This window comes from Astyanax mexicanus, chromosome 10 (assembly GCF_023375975.1).
Source record: "Astyanax mexicanus isolate ESR-SI-001 chromosome 10, AstMex3_surface, whole genome shotgun sequence".
Lineage (NCBI taxonomy): Eukaryota > Metazoa > Chordata > Actinopteri > Characiformes > Acestrorhamphidae > Astyanax > Astyanax mexicanus.
This window is the reverse complement of record NC_064417.1, coordinates 40,405,092-40,425,371: the sequence shown is the minus strand read 5'-3', so window position 1 is coordinate 40,425,371 and position 20,280 is coordinate 40,405,092. Positions and strand designations below refer to the sequence as shown.

The 20,280-nt window shown below is 39.2% G+C and overlaps 2 protein-coding genes across 4 annotated transcripts in view; both read left to right on the top strand.

The window, feature by feature from the left end:
* Positions 1-20,280, top strand: part of LOC111195823 (uncharacterized) — an 825,186-nt gene that overhangs the window by 362,198 nt on the left and 442,708 nt on the right. The window lies entirely within an intron of this gene.
* Positions 1-20,280, top strand: part of pcdh11 (protocadherin 11) — a 302,855-nt gene that overhangs the window by 16,029 nt on the left and 266,546 nt on the right. For 2 of the 3 annotated variants that reach the window (XM_007246463.3, XM_049484499.1), the window contains exon 3: positions 2,002-4,488. In XM_007246463.3, the coding sequence (XP_007246525.3) occupies positions 2,002-4,488 (2,487 nt within the window). Of the gene's footprint in view, positions 1-2,001; positions 4,489-15,149; positions 17,289-20,280 lie in introns of those variants that run through there. The other variant, XM_007246464.4, reaches the window with a different exon arrangement.

The window sequence follows — 20,280 nt, the reverse complement described above, 5'->3', positions numbered from 1 at the left end:
CTCCAACAAAACCTGGATACAAACTCTAAGATATTTTATATCTTAATTATTTTGAGTAATGATTTTGAAAGAAACAATTAATGCACAGGCATCCTATTACTTTTGTCCAAATACTTAAATAGTAGTAATACAGTATATGGATCCAGCAGTGTTTTTGTTTGTTTTGTTTTGTCCTGATTAGAAGGAGTAAGAGTAGTGAGCTGACATATTATTGCTCATATTTATTAGGCCTGTTTATTACTAAAATAGAATTATAGTGCTGTTATTATTATGTGCACGATTCTGAGATTAGGACTCTGTTAACCCATTTTTTTTTATGTTTATGTATAACTGAGCCAGCTACAGATGGTAAAACAACAGGCTGTGCCAAGAACCACCAAAGGAGATGTATTACATGATTTAGTCAACACAACACTATATTCTGCTTGTTGCCATGACAGTTACTATATGGCGTAAGCAAGTTTCCAATAATTTGCGGCGTGTGTAAGTCATACTAAATTAGTCCATTGAAGCCTCTACATGGGAGATACATATATCTTAATCGTTTTTGAAATATGTGCCTAGACAGAGTAATCTCTGCCTGCATTATGCGCCCAGTGCAGCTTATCTCATAAGGAAGATGCGTTTTCTTGTTTTAGCATGAAAATGTTTCTGACTGAAAGAGCTTCAAAGAGCCTCTTTGTTTCGCAAATGCGCTTGACTCCCATTCAAGCACCGAGCCCTTTTTTTGCCCGTCTGTCTTCCTCTCTTGCTTTCCCTCGGAAGGACGGAATACGTTGCACGCTTTCAGCTTCTCCAGGTAGCCTGATCTGTAATCGTAAATATTAGTGCTAGTTTTGAAGGGAAGGCAATTACTTTGAACAGTCAAAGCTGGTTTCTCATGGGGATTACATATGCATTTGTTTTCCTTTTCCTTAGGCTTTGCAGTTGCCTACATTTAGCCCTCCATGGGAGGAAAGCTTTTTTAAATGTGCAGCTCTCTCTTTTTGTCTCTTTAATCTGCGGTGGTCTCGCAGCATATTTAAAATGGAAGCTTATCTCCTCGGCTTCCTTTTCAGCTGATTCTCTTACATTCAAACTTGAAAATCAGGTGAGCCGACTCCACTATACCGAATCAAGCGCCGGCTGAAAAGGTAAAATAGAATCTCGCTTTAGGTGTGGTGTGGCAGAGTGCACTGCAGGGGGAACGCAGGGTACTGCATTCACAATTTCATTAAAGTACCGCTATGAGACTGGACAGCATGACTGTGTTACTTGAATTGATTTACTCTGTTGGCTTTGTGCTCTTCGCAATAGGGACACAATATTTTAAGTGTCAAAACTTGCCTTTTTTCCTACATCCAGAAAACATGTTTGACTTTGAAAAAGTGTAAAAATAAAGTACAAAATCAGAATTTAAAAACTTTGTTGAAGGCAGGAAGAAGTGCAGATTATACCAAATGAAGGATGACAACATATCAGGACTTGCTGAAACAACTGGAAGCAGTCCAATTAATTTCTATTTGAATGAGCAAGAAAAAATAGCCTTTCCCAACACATTTTGTTTATCATATATTGGACTTGATTAACTTGAACAAGAAAAATAAATAAATAAATAGCACAGACTGCAACACGTAGAGCGAAGTATCATATATTAACTTTCAGGTGCTTCATGGGAATGTTTACCCTGTTCGCAGGAGCCACTGTTTGCATAAGTCTTTGCTGTATAAGTGGATCATATCCTCTGGTTGTGTTTTTTTAAGTCAATATTTTGAAGACCTTATGCATTTTCTAATAGGATTAAAGAACTTTAACCCTAAGGTTTGTTGCTGCAGCTTGAATAAACATCTATTTAAAGCCAAAATAAACTACTGCCTCTGACACTTATTGGGGAAGGAGATTGAACCTTTTGAATGTGTAAAAGTTCTGTACAGAAAATCACTTATTTTTCTGTAAGCATGTCTTTTCCTCGGTCACTAAATGATGTATTCACGGACGCTTTCTCATCTCTCTCTCTTTCAGAGTGTAAGTGAGTTTGGCTTGGACATCATCGAAACTCCAGAAGGAGACAAATGGCCACAACTCATAGTTCAGCAGAACCTGGACCGAGAAACCAAGGACACCTTTGTGATGAAAATTAAAGTTGAAGACGGTGGCAACCCTCCAAAGTCAAGCACAGCCATTCTCCAGGTCACCGTCTCGGATGTGAATGACAATCGGCCCGTGTTCAAGGACAGCGAGGTGGAGGTGAACGTGCCTGAGAACGCCCCGATGGGAACATCAGTCACGCAGCTTCACGCCACAGATGCTGATCTAGGCTCCAATGCCCAGATCCACTTTTCCTTCAGCAACCAAATCTCTCCAGCTACAAAAAGGCACTTTGCTATCGACAGCTCCACTGGATTGATTACCGTCAAGCAGCCACTGGACAGAGAATCCAACCCGGTCCACAAGCTCATTGTCCTCGCCAGCGATGGCAGTGCCACCCCTTCAAGAGCTACTGTGATAGTCAATGTAACGGATGTTAACGACAACGTCCCGTCCATAGACACTCGGTATATAATGAACCCTGTTAATGGCACTGTATTGTTGTCTGAAAATGCTCCTCTAAACACAAAAATAGCTCTAATTACTGTGACTGACAGAGATGCTGACCTTAATGGTAAAGTGACATGTTACACAGATCATGACGTACCCTTTCGGTTGAAGCCCGTTTTTAACGACCAGTTCTTGCTGGAAACCGCGGCCCCCTTAGATTATGAGACTACTCGAGAGTATGCAATTAAGATAGTTGCTTCGGATTCAGGGAAACCTCCTTTGAACACTTCCGCAATGGTCCTCATTAAAATCAAGGATGAGAATGATAATGCCCCAGTTTTTCCTCAGCCAGAGATTCAGCTGTCCATCCCAGAGAACAATGACCCCGGCACACAGCTGATAAAGATCACCGCCACAGATGCAGACAGTGGTTCTAATGCCCTTATTATTTATTCCCTTGGCCCAGATGCACCTGATGGCTTTAACATTGACCCGCGCTCTGGTATTCTGTCTGTTAGTAAGAGGCTGGATAGAGAGAAACAGGAAAAGTATTCTTTCACAGTCATTGCCAGGGATAATGGTTCTAACCCTCTGCAGAGCAATGTCACTGTGAAGCTAATTGTCCAAGACCAAAACGACAACAGTCCAGCTTTCACACATGCCGAATACAATTTCTACGTGCCTGAAAACTTGCCTTTGTACGGCACGGTTGGCTTGATCACAGTTACAGACGCAGATGCTGGCGATAATGCGATAGTCACTCTCTCGATCATAAACGGGAAGGACAATTTTATTATCGACCCCAAAACTGGTGTAATCAAGCCAAATATAACGTTTGACAGGGAGCAGCAGAGCTCCTATACATTTGTGGTGAAGGCTGTGGATAGCGGACTGATTCAGACAACTTCCTACGCCAAGGTCACTATAAATGTGGTTGATGTCAATGACAATCGGCCTGTGTTTGTCATTCCCTCATCCAATTACTCCTATGACCTGGTCCCTTTCACGACGAACCCTGGCTCAGTGGTGACCAGAGTGTTTGCCATTGACAACGACACTGGCATGAATGCAGAGCTGCAGTACAGCATCATTGGCGGGTCACCAAGAGGACTGTTTGCTATTGACAAAACCACAGGGAACATTACACTGCAGGAGAAGATTGCTAATGCTGACCAGGGCCTGCACAGGTTGGTGGTGAAGGTCAAAGATCTTGGCCAGCCAGAATCCTTGCACTCGATTGCGCTCGTTCATTTGTTTGTGAATGACACGGTCTCCAATGCCACGTTCCTTCAGGAGCAAGTCCGCAAAAGCATGGAGACTCCTTTGGACAAAAATGTTGGGGACAGTGATATACTGCCTCAGACCAACGGCTATGTAATCGTTGTCATAGCCATAATTGCTGGGACTATGACCGTCATACTAGTTATTTTCGTGACTGCCCTGGTACGCTGTCGACAAACACCGAGACACAAAGTTGTTCAGAAGGGCAAGCAGAGCGGCGAGTGGGTGTCGCCCAATCAGGAGGGCCGTCAGATCAAAAAGAAGAAGAAGAAAAAGAAGAGGTCCCCCAAGAGCTTGCTTCTGAACTTTGTGACCATCGAAGAATCCAAGTCTGAAGACCCTACCCACGAGCACATCAACGGAACCCTGGACCTCCCGGTCGAGCTCGAGGAGCAGACAATGGGGAAGTACAACTGGGCCACCACACCGACTACCTTTAAACCCGACAGCCCCGATTTAGCCAAGCATTACAAGTCGGCCTCTCCCCAGCCTACGTTTCAGATCAAACCTGAGACCCCCGTGGCTCCCAAGAAGCACCATGTGATTCAGGAGCTCCCCTTGGACAACACCTTCGTAGTCGGCTGCGACACGCTCTCCAAGTGCTCCTCCAGCAGCTCCGACCCCTACAGCGTCTCAGAGTGCAGCTGTCAAGGGACCTTCAAGTCACCTGGGCAAATTCACACCCGACAGGTAATTCACAACTTCCTTTCTAAACCCCATCACTGCTTCTGCTCGTGCCCCCCGTCTCACTGCCCTTCTGTTGGAAAGACTCTGGGTGGAGGGTGGCAGGGGCATGGGCAAGGATTCAACCTCACAAAAGCTCAAACATGCATAAACGCCTATCAGCACTGAATGTTGAGAAAGCTGTGAAAAAAAAAAAACAACACAAAAACTTACACCCAAGGAGAAGGCATCTGTTGCACCTTTGCGCAGTCAGAAGAAGATTAGTAGTTCTAGCTCAAAGCTAAAAAAAAAAAACCGAACACTGATAATAATAATAATAATAATAATAATAATAATGCAGAAAAGATATTTAACAATGAATTATTAAATAAAAGCCTACAGAACTATACATGATATTAGAAAAACTGACAGTATGGGTTATAGTTATGTTAGCTCTTGTCAGGCTTTAGGAAAATAAATTTGATCATGTTATTCTGTGACTGTATGAAGTTGTTTTGTGTCAGAGACAAATTCCATTCCAAAGAGTAATTATTAGACAAACGCGGCCCCCAAAAAAAAAAGAAAAAGAAAAAATGTGACAAAACGAGAGAACTCCAGCTTCCGGCACTGAGATTACAGCGATGTTTGTTCTTGATTGACATACCAAAACCGAGCATGCTTGACAGCAAACCAAACAAGATAGAGTTGCATTCCACAGGCACAGCTGAACAGATGCACATGGCTGAAACGATTGTTTTGTAGAGAAATGCTTGATAGACCTCATTAGAGCCGAAAGTTGTAAAGCTACGGAGGACGGCTGATTATTTTTCCACCGCAATCCTGAACGTGCTCCATTACAAGTTGTCTCAACGGGGAAGCGCCGGCATTAATGAGAGGAAGGTTCATTTGAATGCTAGTGTATTTTAGCTTATGATTCCCGGTGAGATGGGCCAGATGCAAAGTGGCTAATAAATAAAAGCAGGCCAGAGAAACAAATGGAAATGTGGGGTGGCCTCGCGGCGACAGGTCTCGCTTCTGGAGACGAAGACTGAGCACTGCGATTGTAGGTCAGGGAGATCAAGGTGAAGACAGAGCTTCGGGACCTAGAGACTTAAACAGAAGAAGTAGATTCGCTAATAGCTTTCAGCAGCCCTCCATTTTCCCCTGTCAGCTGCTTGTTTTTTTAATGACCAGGCAGAAAGTCTCCGCTGTATTCACACATTTCAAAGCCTTTCTGTTAGTAGGGCTGTGTAAAGTTATTATTACTTCATAACAACAGCTATTTTAAAAGTGTAATCTATATAGTGAAAAAAAATAGTCAAATAAGGATCGACCCACCGTTTTTAGAAGTGTTTATTTGGTTTTATTTCTGTCTGCTTTTATTATTGGACTATCTGTGTCTTTTCATTTCTTTTTTTTTTTTTACATATCGTAGTTTGTTGTTGTCGGCAAGGAAAGAGAGTTTCTTTTGTTCTTGTTTTGTTGTTTCATTTGTTCTCTACCCTCGTGCCTTTCCTTAATGCAGAAAATCCCTCTCTGCATATTCCCTGCAAATTAGAGTATATCCACTCAGATATATTATGTGCATGATGATTTAAGGTGACACCCACACACAGCTGATAGTCCCTTTTTGCCATCAGCCCTTTCTTTCAGAATGCAGCTAAAAGCATTGCTCTGCCATGGTGCATTATACATAAGCCTACTTACATGGTCAGATTACTAAAGAACACATAATTTATCTTTGTAATTCAGTTTAGGTTTGTTATTTGTTCTGTCAACTTGTCTGACTGGCTTTGTGCTGGTTCCTGTTCGGTTTATTGCAAAACATGTAGTCTGACATTTGGTTTGGAAATATGTTGTGCCAGAAGTTAGCAAATCATGTCTTTTGATAAAAAAGACCAAAAAAAAAAATATCATCTTAAAAAAAAACATCTGAACCACAATCCATCCATGATGCAGCATGGATGCACTCCCAAAGCTGCAGCTGAATATATTTCATTTTCCACATTGAGTTTAATGGTGTGTTTCTAGGGGGAAATGTTTTATTTTCTAGCTGGTGTACACCTTAAGGATATTCAATCCAGTATGCTGCTTTTTTTTCCCGTGCTTTTCTTTTTTTTTTTTTCTTCAGCACAGACCATTGGCTTTTAAAACACGAAAAACAAAATCCCCTGTCTGTATTAAGTGGCTGTCACTCTAAAAGTTAGACCGTGCTCTTGAAATGTCAAACTGCTATTGAAGGTGCTCTTTGTATAATGTTCCATAACAATCAGTATATGCAGACTGAGGCTGTAGTTATGGTCTTTACTTTTGACACTTGAGCACAATATGGATTTTGAACTAAAAGCATATAAACACATAAAGCTACACATGGATTTAGACTTCTTTGGCCTCTTCTTTGGTATTTCATCCAAATTATGGGTTAAGGTTTATTTAACAGTCTTTTAAGATCTAGATATTGATTGGCTATGTGTGGCATGCTAAGTGCATGCTTTGGGTAACTTTTTTGCTTGCTTTAGGACAACCTTTTTTAATGACATGTAATAAGTGCATAACTAATAGCAGGATGAAGCCTATTAAATATCTAACTATAATGTACTAGGTAGTTCCATGGAATCCTAAGCAGCCCAAATAAATGTGGGGGCAGTTTCCCAGACAGGGATTAAGCCTAATCTTGTATGACTAGGCTTAATCCCTGTTCGGAAAACTACCCTCGAAAGGCCTAAGAGACTTAAATAATTTGATGCTGTCAATTATCAAGAAACAACACTACATACATGACATTACAATGAAATTAAGGATGAGTATGTACATTCTTACAAAGTTGTTCAGTTATCCAGTTGTAGTATATGTTTATATTGCCTTTTTGAAGCCCAGTAAAAGCCTAGTTTATATTGCATTTTTAAAGCCTAGTTAGTTACAACTAGTTAGACCAGGGTTGTCCAATATTATCCACAGAGTATGAGTGAAGGTTTTTAGTACGTGTGATCAGTTGCTTAAAGACTGATCAATTGATCAGTTGAAGCAGAATCAGAATTTGCTGCTGGCTGCGACCCTGCTGTGGGTAAGATTGGACACCCCAGTGTTAGACAATTAGGTTAATTGTTCTGGAATTCACCCCATTTTACCCAACATAATAACCCGATCCACACACTTACAAAGTTGACTGTTCAGTATGTTAGCACTCAAGTTGGCGAGACATGCCGTCTTTTAAAAGCCTCCCATTTGGAAGTGTAGCGTGTTTTTTTTTTTTCTTTTAATGGCTGAAAACAAGAGCATCCAGAAGCATTTGTCATAATAAAAGGATAATGGAGAGCGTTCACAGAATCATTCCGAGGTGGTTTTCTTTCAGGGAAACACTTGCAAATGAAGGTCAACTGGATATTTAACAGGACTTAGAGCTTTGACAGCTAAAGAGAATCGCTTGTCAAAATACTTCAGAGGCAACATATTTATGGCACCATATGGCTCATAATACTGTAAGAGGTCCATTTGCTGGATTCGATGCAGCACGAGATCCTCTTTCCCTCGCTGCCTTCCTCTTACCCATCACGCCGCCTGTCTTTTATCTCTCGCTCTCCCGATTCTCAGCCGGTGATTTTAGAGGTCAATCCCCCCCGGTGGTGGGAGAGCTTCAGTCGGAATACACGCTTTGGTTGGGGAAGATCAAATAAGTACCAAGCTACTTACTCGACTGTTCCCAGACAAAGCTTTGAATATGCAGTAGCGTACGAAAGCCGAGAAGATCTTTGTTTGGCCTGTATATTCAGACCAGGGGTGTTTCTGAGGTGAGTGTATTTGTCATACTAACCTCTTGTGGCTTAGCTTATTTTTGTTTACCTGCGTACAAGAGCTGCAGATGCATAACGTACAGTGTAATATAGATAGGCAGATGCAGATTTATTGGAGCTCTCAAACAGGGGTCGGGCATTTATTTTGCATCAAGATTCGTGGTGCATTCTGCGTTTCAGAAACATCATAAAATATGAGAGAGGATGTCCTTGAGTCCTTGGTTTGTGCTCTGACCAACCTGCGTTTCAATAATTCAGATTTCACTTCAATTTTGAATCTCAGCGGGCAGAGGGCAGATGTGCCTTGATTTTGAACTATATATAGTTTTTTTTGTGGTTTTTTTTTAAGCATCACTCAATTATTATTTTTTGCATGTACAGGGGTTGGAAAATGAAACTGAAACACCTGTCATTTTAGTGTGGGAGGTTTCATGGCTAAATTGGAGCAGCCTGGTGGCAAATCTTCATTAATTGCACATTGCACCAGTAAGAGAAGAGTGTGAAGGTTCAATTAGCAGGGTAAGAGCACAGTTTTGCTCAAAATATTGCAATGCACACAACATTATGGGTGACATACCAAAGTTCAAAAGAGGACAAATTGTTGGTGCACGACTTTTTGGCGCATCTGTGACTAAGACAGCAAGTCTTTGTGGTGTATCAAGAGCCACGGTATCCAGGGTAATGTCAGCATACAACCAAGAAGGATGAACCGCATCCAACAGGATTAACTGTGGACGCTGTAAGAGGAAGCTGTCTGAAAGGGATGTTCGGGTTCTACCCCGGATTGTATCCAAAAAACATAAAACCACGGCTGCCCAAATCACGGCAGAATTCAGTGTGTACCTCAACTCTCCTGTTTCCACCAGAAATGTCCGTTGGGACAAAAAATTGTGGTTTCAGTTTCATTGTCCAACCCCTGTGTTTCTCTGTTGATGATCTAGATTAATAGGAACTCTCATATTCATATATATATATATATATATATATATATATATATTCACACACAACACTATATATATATATATTTTATTTTATTTTTTTTCATACATTGCATTACATGATTAATTTGCTCCCCATTCTCTCTAACCTACTAGTAGCTACAGTGGATATTGGGCTGTTAGTGATTTCAGGTCAAGTACATACATACATACAACACATCTTATATCTGGTCAAAAAAGCCTCTGTCTGAATTATGGTGAGATATTTGACCATGCTTCTTGGGTAGATGTGGTGGAGTTCTACCAATTGAATGTTCTGTTTTTTTTTTTTTTTTTTTTTTTTTTTTTGGCAAAGAGTCGGCTTCTAAGCACAGTCCACATATCTCCGATTGATTTGAGGTCAGGACTCTGGGAAGGTCATTTCAAAAGCTTAATGTTGGCCTGCTTAATCCATTCCACAAGCACCTTTGATGTGTGTTTGGGGTCATTGGCCTGCTGTAAAACCCAATCGTGTTGAAACACAATATGTTTACAACGGTTTGAGGTTTTGCTGAGGAATTTTAAAGTAGTGATTCTTATGCTGTGCGTATCATGCAGCATCTTTATTATGAATAGGGCAGCACTTATTCTATACCAAAAGGTAATTTCTTTACTTAATTAAAAACATAACATTTTTGACCATGCTTCAATGCTTTCATCACCTATACAGGACACTACACAAAATAAAAAAATCACAAAAAAACACCTCTATGAACTCTTAAAACTTATAAAAGCTTTATTTTAGCATTCCCAGTCAAAGTTAACTTATTCTAAAGTTACAATGTGCAAAGCATTTAAAAACACATCATATAAAATCTGTTTATAAATCAAATTCTCATTGAGTAGATGCATCTGGATGATGTATACTGTAGGCTTCTCTAGACTTTTTACACAAATCAAAAAGAGAATGACCCTGTTTTGAAATGTTGTGCTACTGTATCATCCCACCGTATAACATGTTATTTGGCATATTATTTGATGTATGCTCATTTTACAATAGAAAAAAATAAAATAATTATATAGCCAAAATTATCACTGAAAGCCCAATAAGACAAAAATACATTCATACCTATGATACATGAATTTAACATTCTATCCACATCCATAAATCTATACTATACTATCCTCTGCCATCTCATTTATGTTAATAAATCAAACAAACACTTTTATTTTATTCTCAGTATGTTCTCTTTGATTTAATTTCTTGATATTTCTGACTTGATATTTCTGGCTAAAGTTGGTCAGTAGTTAGATAGACAGATAATTTATTGATCCCCGAGGGGAAATTCTAGACGTCCAGCAGCAGGTATAATACACAAAGTTACAAAATGAAAAATATAAAATATAAAGATACATATAAATACAATCAAATAAAAAATAGAATGTACAATGTAAAAGTACAGTCTTTAGTGTGTGTGTGTGTGTGTGTGTGTAATGGAGAATGGAGGTAGTGCAGTTGAACAATAGACAGTGAACATCAGTTGATAAAGTGCATAAAGTGAGGATAACTGATGCCAGCCATACAGAAAGTGCAAATACACAGTTATATAATAATTTACATTTAGCAGTGCAAAAGATACATAAACAGTAGATGAATGAACTAGTGAATGAACTACTAGTGCAAAATAGGGTAGACCTATGAAAATAGTGTTATAGGCATCAGCAAGTCTGAGAGTGTGTCCATAGCTGAGGGTGTGGCCATGGTGTGGCCAGAGGTCAATATCAATATAAATTGTCTCAGTTTTCTAAAACATGTTTACAGCATTTTTCAATATACATTTTTTCATTCACAGCATCAGCCACTGACTGGCACACATTACAGGGTGTACAGTACATGACCTATGGCATATTCATTTTGATTTTAGGGACAGAAATCCATTGTGGGTGTTCTTGGCAGTGTTTCTGTGTCTTTTACATTGATCATATTGATATCAGACTAATAAAATTAAGAAATGTATTATGGCATATATTTTGGCCACAATATTTAGCCTTACCTCCACATTTGATGAAGCACCAGCAGGCTAAAATGTGTGTTTCTGTCCTTCAATACTATAGCTATAATGTTTAAATTCCATGTGAAATTATAGGATTGAGGCACCAGTGAGTCTGGATTGAAAAAAAAAAAAAAAACACATAGAAATCAAAATAAGTTCAAAAAAGATTGAAATTGCACTCATGGCAACCAAAAGCCCCAGTGTGCTTAATCTCAGCCACTTAGAGCACTCACATACTGACAGTGATAAACACCTTATAACTGGCTCAGCCAAATTGCAGCACCTTCATAATTGTTGCTTTTAGAACCGCCTAAGAAGCATTCATTTTAAAATCTAATGGAATTCATCCATGTCAGATGAATGATCTGCGGATTTTTTTTTATTTGGAGACGGCAGCATTTGCTCAGTGGGTCATGTTTTCATCTTTTCATCTTACTACTTTTTCATTTACTCTCTCGGTGCGCTGGACTACATGCAAGCACCCGTCTAGACCATGGTTTAGTTTATTGTCGTCACCCCTGCAAATTATTTTCATTTGACAGAGCTGTGAGCTTTTGAGGCTCTTTCAGTTTAGTCCTTCCTTTTCTGGAAATATTTGTAGTTCTCCTCTGGTCTTCTTACTTTGGATATCACTCAGTGTCAGTCATTCTATAGTTCATCTGTGCACAGTTTAGTTTACACAGTTTCTTTGCTATCTGTAACTCAAACCATTTTGAATACAATTCATATACTTCACAACAACACATTTGATAGTAGATAGTGCTGAATGCAAGATTTTGCAAGATTCTACTTGTCCTGCTTGGCTAGAAATATGGCTGTTGCGTGTGATTTATGGGTGCCCTCATAAATATTGTGTTTAGTAAAAGTATGCTTGTATAAAATTAGCTCTGATTAAAAAGTTCTGCTAGTTGCATCTCCACATGGTTTACAGGATTGCTTAGTAATAACATTGTAACAAGCTTACAATATTAAAATGTAGTCTACCATATGCTCAAAAAATGTGCTTTTGATTAATGTAGTACTTTTAAAATATATGTACACTCTTAAATAAAAATGCAGATGCTGCAAGTGTTTTTGAGAGATTTCATAGTATAACGACATTGGGTATCATTAAGAAGCATATTTAAATAGAGATATGAGTGTAGAGAACCTGTAACAGCATAGTTTTCAACCAAAAAAGTTTTTTAGAACCAAAAGTGATTTTTCTATGACATCCATTAAAAAAAAAAACGTTTGCATTTCTTTTTAAGAGTGTGTATATAAAAGGAACACAGACGAAATATACAAAAAAAAATCTAAGTAACAAAGTATCAGACTTTGTGTCAGTATTGACGAGTTTTTGACTATTTTTTTCACTATTTTTTTTCACTAATCATTTGAATTTTTCATGTATCCTAAAAATGCTTTGAATTTATATAATGGGAAGCAACTATTCTTAGCATTTCTCAGTTTACCTGGGCAGTGTGTGCGTGTGCCCTGTGTAGCCCCGTGATGGACGCTGCCTCTGACTGTCGGTGAACCTGCAACCTTGTCAGACAGCTGCATTATGCTTACACCTATAACGAACGAGAATATGGCTAGATTTCCAGCCTCGGCTGCCCTGCTACCTATTCAGTCCTCAGCAGAGGAGTGTGAATCTCAGCCGAGGATGAGGAGTGTGACTCAGACCTTCTCTGCTTTGTGATAACCTTTCAGTTCTGCCGGTGGGCTCCCGAATTTGTAAAATTCCCTCGCCACTTTTTGACGTGAGAGTCAAGTGTCAAATCTCCTCGCACAGACTCCAATAAAGAGTTGATTTGGACATTGCCCACCCACAGAAAAAAAAAAGAAAAAGCTCCTCGCTACTTACTCGTTGCTGTCTGTCAACTTTGGCATCAGGCCAGCGATCCTGTTTTTTTAGCCCCTACCTTGGTTTACCGTTCTAAAGGGATATCTGGCGGAACTACAAGAGCGCGTGTCGGATATTCTTACAAGGGCTGAGGCAGACGCTGACATCTGGGCAGATATTTGGGCTGTCTTAGCCATGATGGGAGAGTGCCACTTGTGGCTCAGTCACGCAGTTATGGTTTTTATTCAGTCCACCTGACACTCTGCTGGAAGATGCATTTTAGATGGAGGAAAGGCAAGGAAAACCTCCGGTGCCTCTGCCCACGCCAGTGCCCACTCAAAGTGCATGAAATCCCCTACTCGAAAGCTGCGCTGCCTACACCATCCACCCGCCGGTAGTCCGCGGACCAGAAATCTCTTTGTCACCCGTGGAGGCATCACAATTTCCACTAATGAGAGCAAGAGGATGGATACTTTGGGCTGGTCCATTTACATGGCAGGACTAAGTGGCAGTTGGTGTGTTTCATCAGGCCGTCTCAAGGCTGGTTCTCTAGCAACCCAGCACTTTTCCTGTTGAATTGTAGAGATGATTAAGTTGGCCTCCACTTCGAGCAGCTTAGCAGCCCGGTGCCAGTCAGGCATCCTACTCTGCTGCATATTGCAAGGTATTACTGTCTGAATTTCACCGCGATTTCTCTTATGCAATGGCTGTGGCTGGCAGTGCAGCAGTGGGGCTCCTTTGCTCCCAGTCTTACAAATTCTGGCTCTTTGGGATTCTCTTTTTATTGCTTTCGCATGCCAGATTCTATTAAAGTCCCAGAAGCATGATGTGCCGAGTGTCACGCGAAACCTCGCCTTTCTGAAGGAGATACAGCTCGAACAGTGTGCTGATCGCGCAAGGCTGAATTTGAAAGCAGTGTATTGTATAGGCGCAGCACCTTCAGTCAGTTTTGCTTTGGTGGAGGTTGGGAACGGCGCTGCTCTTCTTCGGGACGCCGCTAGAAGATGAATCGTGACAAGTTCCAACAAATTACGTGCAACAAGCAAGACCTCAGGAGTGACTGGTGTCTGCTAGTTTTAGAAAAAAAACAGAAAGCAGTAGTTTTTTATTTATTTGTTTTATTACACAAAATCAGACCTTTTCTACATTAGGGTGATTTTGCCTGGAGGGGAATTGGATTAGTTTGACATTAGCAGTGGGAGAACATGATGCCCTTTAACCACAATATGTGTTATTATTTGACATACGACACGCTGCATTTGAAGTCTTGAAGAGTTAGTTCTTTGCATGAACTGGCATAACAAGAAACAGAACTGCGTATTGCATCATTAGACTTGACCAGCGTAAGGCATAATACATAAGTTAATGAACCAAGTGTTACATCCTAAGTGTCAGGAACAGTGAAATTTGACAATCTGTAGCTTTTTTTTTTTTGTGTTAAAATCCTCATTATCTACCTGTCTTGTGAATATGCGGATATGCAGATATGTGGATATGCTGATGTGCAGCTAGCTATCCTGTGGGAGGGAAACATTCAAGAAACAAAAACAACGACTAAACAAACTCACATTTCAAAAGTCGTTTCAAATCGGAAACAGTGGGCTTCCTGGTGTCATCAGAGAATGAGTGATGCAGTAGTGAAGTGGTGGAAGTGTAAAAATGTAAAAAAAAAAAAAAAAAAAAACATTACAATTGGAGATTACATTTAACTACCTGGGTGTCCATGCATGCACTGGTTAGTCACGTTGATAAGCTCATACACTGGTACACTGATTCAGTGATACAGCATTCTTCAAGGTGAACGCAAAAGCCCAAAGAGAAGAAAGAGAACAAAAGCGACGTTTTGATAGCCTGGTGGAAGAACCTTGAAGAATGCTTACTCTATCTCACTCTCTCTCTCTTTCTCTCTCTCTCTCTCTCTTTTTCTCATTCTCTCTCTCTCTCTTTATGTATGCATGAGAATGTATATGTCCAGAGAGAGGTGTTTTCATATGCTGCCGTCATATCGTCTTACACAGTACATGCTGCTCAGCTCAGCTACCCAGATGATATTGTAACTACAACTCTCCCTATATCTGTCTGTCTCTCTATATTACAGGAGACGGCACTGAAACCACCACTCTATGGCACACTCTGTGGCACAGGTACAGCCCGCTCCCACAGGATAAAAATCAATCTCTAGCTGCCATATCCTAAAGAGAGAGAGGGAGGGAGAGGAAGGCACTGACTGAAGAGGGGAAAAAAACGCATACTGTACAGGTTTCTGCAGCCTCAAACAAGACCTAGCGAGGAGCGCCAGACTATTTTAACCGAAAACAACACATCTTGTTGCCTGCTTGAAGCTCATCCAAAAAACTCTGCTAGTGATTTTTTTTTTTTTTTTTTTTTTGGTTGTTTTTTTTTTTTTTGGATGATTTGAAATGTTTTGTTTAAATCCCTTTGTCCTCACTTTATTGGTCTCCCTGAAGTAAGACTTTGAGACGACTCAGTTCTTTTTTCTTTTTGGATTAGTTCTCCTCCGCGCCCTGCTCACCCACATGGCTAAATGAACAACAGGTGGAAAATGATGTACAGGATGTTTATATTGATATATGTGTTTATGTATATTCTGCAGCACAGTCCTTATTGTCTGTGTGTCTTATCTATTTATTTATTTACTTCATTCATTTGTTTATCTGCCTTGATCGATTGGACATTGTCTAGCCAAACACTGAAACACACTTTCATCCTTTCTTTTTCTTATTCTTGTTTTTTTTCTTCTTTTTTTCTTCACCTGCTTTTTCATTCCTCACTCAATCTACCCATTTTTGGGTCTTTCTCATGAACTGACAGAATGACTGAAACATTCTTGATGCTGCAGCCCATGTTCCACATGGCCTTGGTGACTGTTCTGGCCGTGTCACACTGTACCTCCTTCTCAACGATTGCCTCCGTTCTCTTCGCCTAGTGACACTGTCAAACGCAAAAGTATAAATAGTGTGGCTAAAAACATTTTAATGCATGACCCCTCCACAGGAGGTATCACTGCATCACAATCAGTATTCTGTGTCACTGAATGCCTCAATATGTCATTTGGAACTCAGAGAGGAAAGAGTTTAGAAAAAAAATATATAGAAAATAGAAAAAAAAAAGAAGTGAAGTAAAAATGACACTCTGATGCTCTGAGCTAATCCACAATCACTGAGAGAGCATAGAACATGTGGTTCTTATTCAAATAATCAAAAAGCTCTTTCTTTTTTTTTTTTTTTTTTAAGACAGTAGCGGAGAACACAGAGTATGACCTTTATATGTTGTCTGTCATAGTCGGCTTTTGAAATTTCCGAGTCAGTATAACCTGAGATGTATTTATTTGATGCCATATAGAAAACCTCAGGCTGTTATAAGTCTTGGTAGACTTTAGGTGAAGTACCTAGATGTGTACACGTTCTGAAACAGACATCGCTATTTATTCCACATGAGAATTATAAAAGAGGACATCGCAGTTCCTTTTTGAAGGACAGGATGGAATGGACTATTCAGGCTTTACATATATATATATATATATATATATATATATATATATATATTAAAAAAAAGCAATACGGCAAAGGCGAGAGAATTCTCCTAAGAGGATCGTTTGGTTCGAAATTCTCTTTTGTATCACTTAACGTCTGACATCTCTGTAATAGAATAATACGACTTTTTAATACGACACACGATTATACGAGTCGTTTCGATGGATCGAATCACCTTTAAGCAGTAGTAGATCATGATTTCCTGAGGCCTGTGGGCTGCTTTGATGTTGGTAGAAAAGCTTTTGGGCACAAAGTATTGACCTCTCACTTCTGCAAAGGTGTTGGAAGTCTTAATTAAAGATGCTGAAAAACTACAGAAAACAACGGTAAACTATGACGCTACGACGTAGAAAAACAAACACAGTACGCCTCATAACTAGAACTGTAGCACTGTGTAACGATTTAGATTTACCTGATGTTTGAGGAGATAAAAAAAGAAAGAAACAAAACAAAAAAACGACAAAAAAAAGAAACTAAAAAAAAAAAAGAAAAAAAAAAACGTTCTACATAAGAGCTATGATTTGTGTGAAGGAGATGAACACCATCACTTGCGTCAAACGTGAAGTACAATATGCACCTTACATTATCTTTGTATTCTAATTTGCCAATGTGTGAACTGTATATAAATGTTTTGTTAATGTATGTTTGAGCTTCTGAACTTTATTAAAGTCTTTTGCATTGTACTGCACATTTCCACGAGTCCTTTGTCTTTCAGCACCACCCAACTCCAGTAGCTCGCGACACTCAGGTCATATTGCATGGCTTCACTTCTTCACATCGATTTCATAGCTACACTAACAACAAGAAGAACAAAAAAAAGAGAACTGTGCATTCAGCACAAGTGCATGAATGCATGGAAGACTGATAATTATACACCAAAGAAGGCTATGTCAGCTGTTAAGTCTTGAGTCTACTGGAGAATTACCTTTTCATAACTCAAACAAAGTTAGCTCAGACACAAAAAGCAAAAAAAATAATAATAATAATAATTTTGCTGATGTTCCATAAGCTAGTTGATAAAGAAAAGTATAATTTTGCCAGTTAAATGTGCATATAGCCATATAATCAAAATCACACATTTCAGAGTTTAGCCTTAAGCCTGGGTAAAAAAAAAAAAAAAACACAAACATAATGCATAAAACAGGTACATTCTGTCCCACTGTGTATGCAAGTGTTTTCAAGCCATTTGAGCTCATTTGCTCATAGTAGTCACGTGACAGTAAAGGAAATTGAGTGACTCAAGGTCACTTAATTAAAAAAAAAAAACAGCTGTACAAGTGCACCACTGACGTGTTTCATTTGTTTTATAAATGAGATCTATTTTTTTATTATTATTATTTTGCAGACATCTTAAAAATGAGGATTTGCTAAATGGCTAAATCACAAGTACCATCCCCATAAAAAACAATATCAGTAACGAACACTAATGGCCCTTTGATAAAACATTCATTAGCTGATTTTCATTTCAAGCAAAACTGCCACTGCTACAAATAATATTTTTTGGTGGTTTTATTTTTAAGATTTTTAAGGAGCTCAGGAACTGTTTGGTTAGGTGGATGTGCTAGTTTATTTGGAGCACCATTGGAAAATATTGCTGTTAATAGGCTGCATTGAAAAGTATAGAGACTAAATACAAACAGATATAAAGGAAGATACTTACAATTCATGTTGTATATTATGATACTGTTGGCCTATATAGTGATTATAGTGATAATTAATTGCACACTAGAATATATACTGACCTGCAGCAAATGTATGTAGGACATTCTACCCTTAACATTAATGTAAATTATATCCCACTATTAGGCCTTGCTTCAATTCTTATAATTCATGTTGCCTTACCATGAACATGCTGGCCACTGTTGAACCCAACTCACAAGATAACACCTCTAAACTTATATTAGTATGGGTGTTCCCAAGCCATCCTCTGAGGTAATGATGTTTTTATGATCGCCTTACATACAGTACCTTTCTCTTATGTCTTTGATATGTATTTCAGGGTATAGTCTTCAATCCAAATAGTAACGTACAAAAACTGTTCTTCAAATCATGAAATTGAAGCTGAAACTTTCTTGGCGTGAAACTTTTTAAGCAAAATTAGTGTGTTTTTTTCCCAGTGGTGTACAATTTCAAAGAAAAAAGGAAATAAGCAATGTGGTTTCTCATTTAACTCAATGTCTTACACATCAATTTGCTTTTGTTTTTTTTACTATTCTTGAAAATTACTTTTGTTCCCAATCATTATTAATAAAGGCCAGGTAATGCAATTTGTAAAGATTTAAAAGTACTCTAACTCCTCAATTCTGCTCCAACAATCAGCAGTCATGGACTTCTCTAAGCAGCTGCCTAACATTTTAAAAAATGAAAATAATTGATGGATGTAACTGAGAAATGGATTTTAACAGAAATGGTGAGGTCACGTTGAGGTCTGGGCTATGGTTTGAATTAGGACAAAAAGACTGCTCTAATAAAGAATCTAATAGGATTGCATGAAAGGAAATTCAGCTTAAAAAAAAAGTATTTATCAGACTGTAGAGTGTCACTGCACTATTCTACTATGCAGCAGTTAAATGCACTAGTACACTGCCTGGTCAAAAAACAATAAAAAGCTGCCATCAAAAGAAAAGGTCACACACATTACATTGCAATGCATTGTTTGATAAGCTTCTGCAATGTAACAAGCTTTATTTCAATCCAGCACTGCATTAATTGCAGCATTGATGATGGTAGAGTCTGACAGCTGTACAGAGTCTTCTCCAGCACATCCCAAAGATTCTCAATGAGGTTATGGTCTGGACTCTGTGGTGAACTCTCTCAATCCATGTGTGAAAATGATGATCTCATGCTCCCAGAATCACTCTTTCACAGTTCCAGCCCCATGAATCCTGATATTATCATCTTGGAATATGGACGTGCCATCAGGGACGAAAAAATCGAATCCATTGATGAAATAAGCTGGTCTATATTCAGTATATTCAGGTAGTCAGCTGACCTCATTCTTTCAGCACATACTGTTGCTGAACCTAGACCTGACCAACTTAAATCCAGGTGGAGACCTTTTTTTTTGGCCAGACAGTGTATGATCTTATGGAAACTTTCATTTAATGAGATCATTGGAAGAAACCCAAACCTGCATTCTCACCAGAAAATGTATTATCAAACTTCATTTGCATGCCACAGTTTAACACAAATTACATCATTTTGCCATTGTTCAAGTCAGTGTAATTCATCTTTAAAGAAAATGCTGTTTGTCAGCTTCCAGGCTTCAATAAACCTACAACCATTTCCACCACAGCCTATTTAGACTCTTTAGTGTGTTCTAGTGCTTGGAGTCCTCAGAACAAGCACACTGACCCAAATGTAGGTGGTTTCAAAGCAGCCTTTTTCCAAGAGTTCATGTGAAGGGGGGGGCTGGGGGGACGCGCGAGGCAATGGGAAACAGTTTAATTGCTTATCAAAGTTACTTTATATTGCAAGACTGGAGAGCTAATCATTTCCCTTGAGGGAAGTGTGTCCTCGGTGATTAGAGAAAATGGTGCACATGGTGGCGTTGAGTGTGCTCATCTTTTTTTGCGAGAGGGTGCGCAAATGTCAGCCTGCTATTAATAGCTTAATGTAAACCTGAAATTCTCGCTCTAAGTGCCATCAAGTGGCTCGCGACTAACCACGCATTTG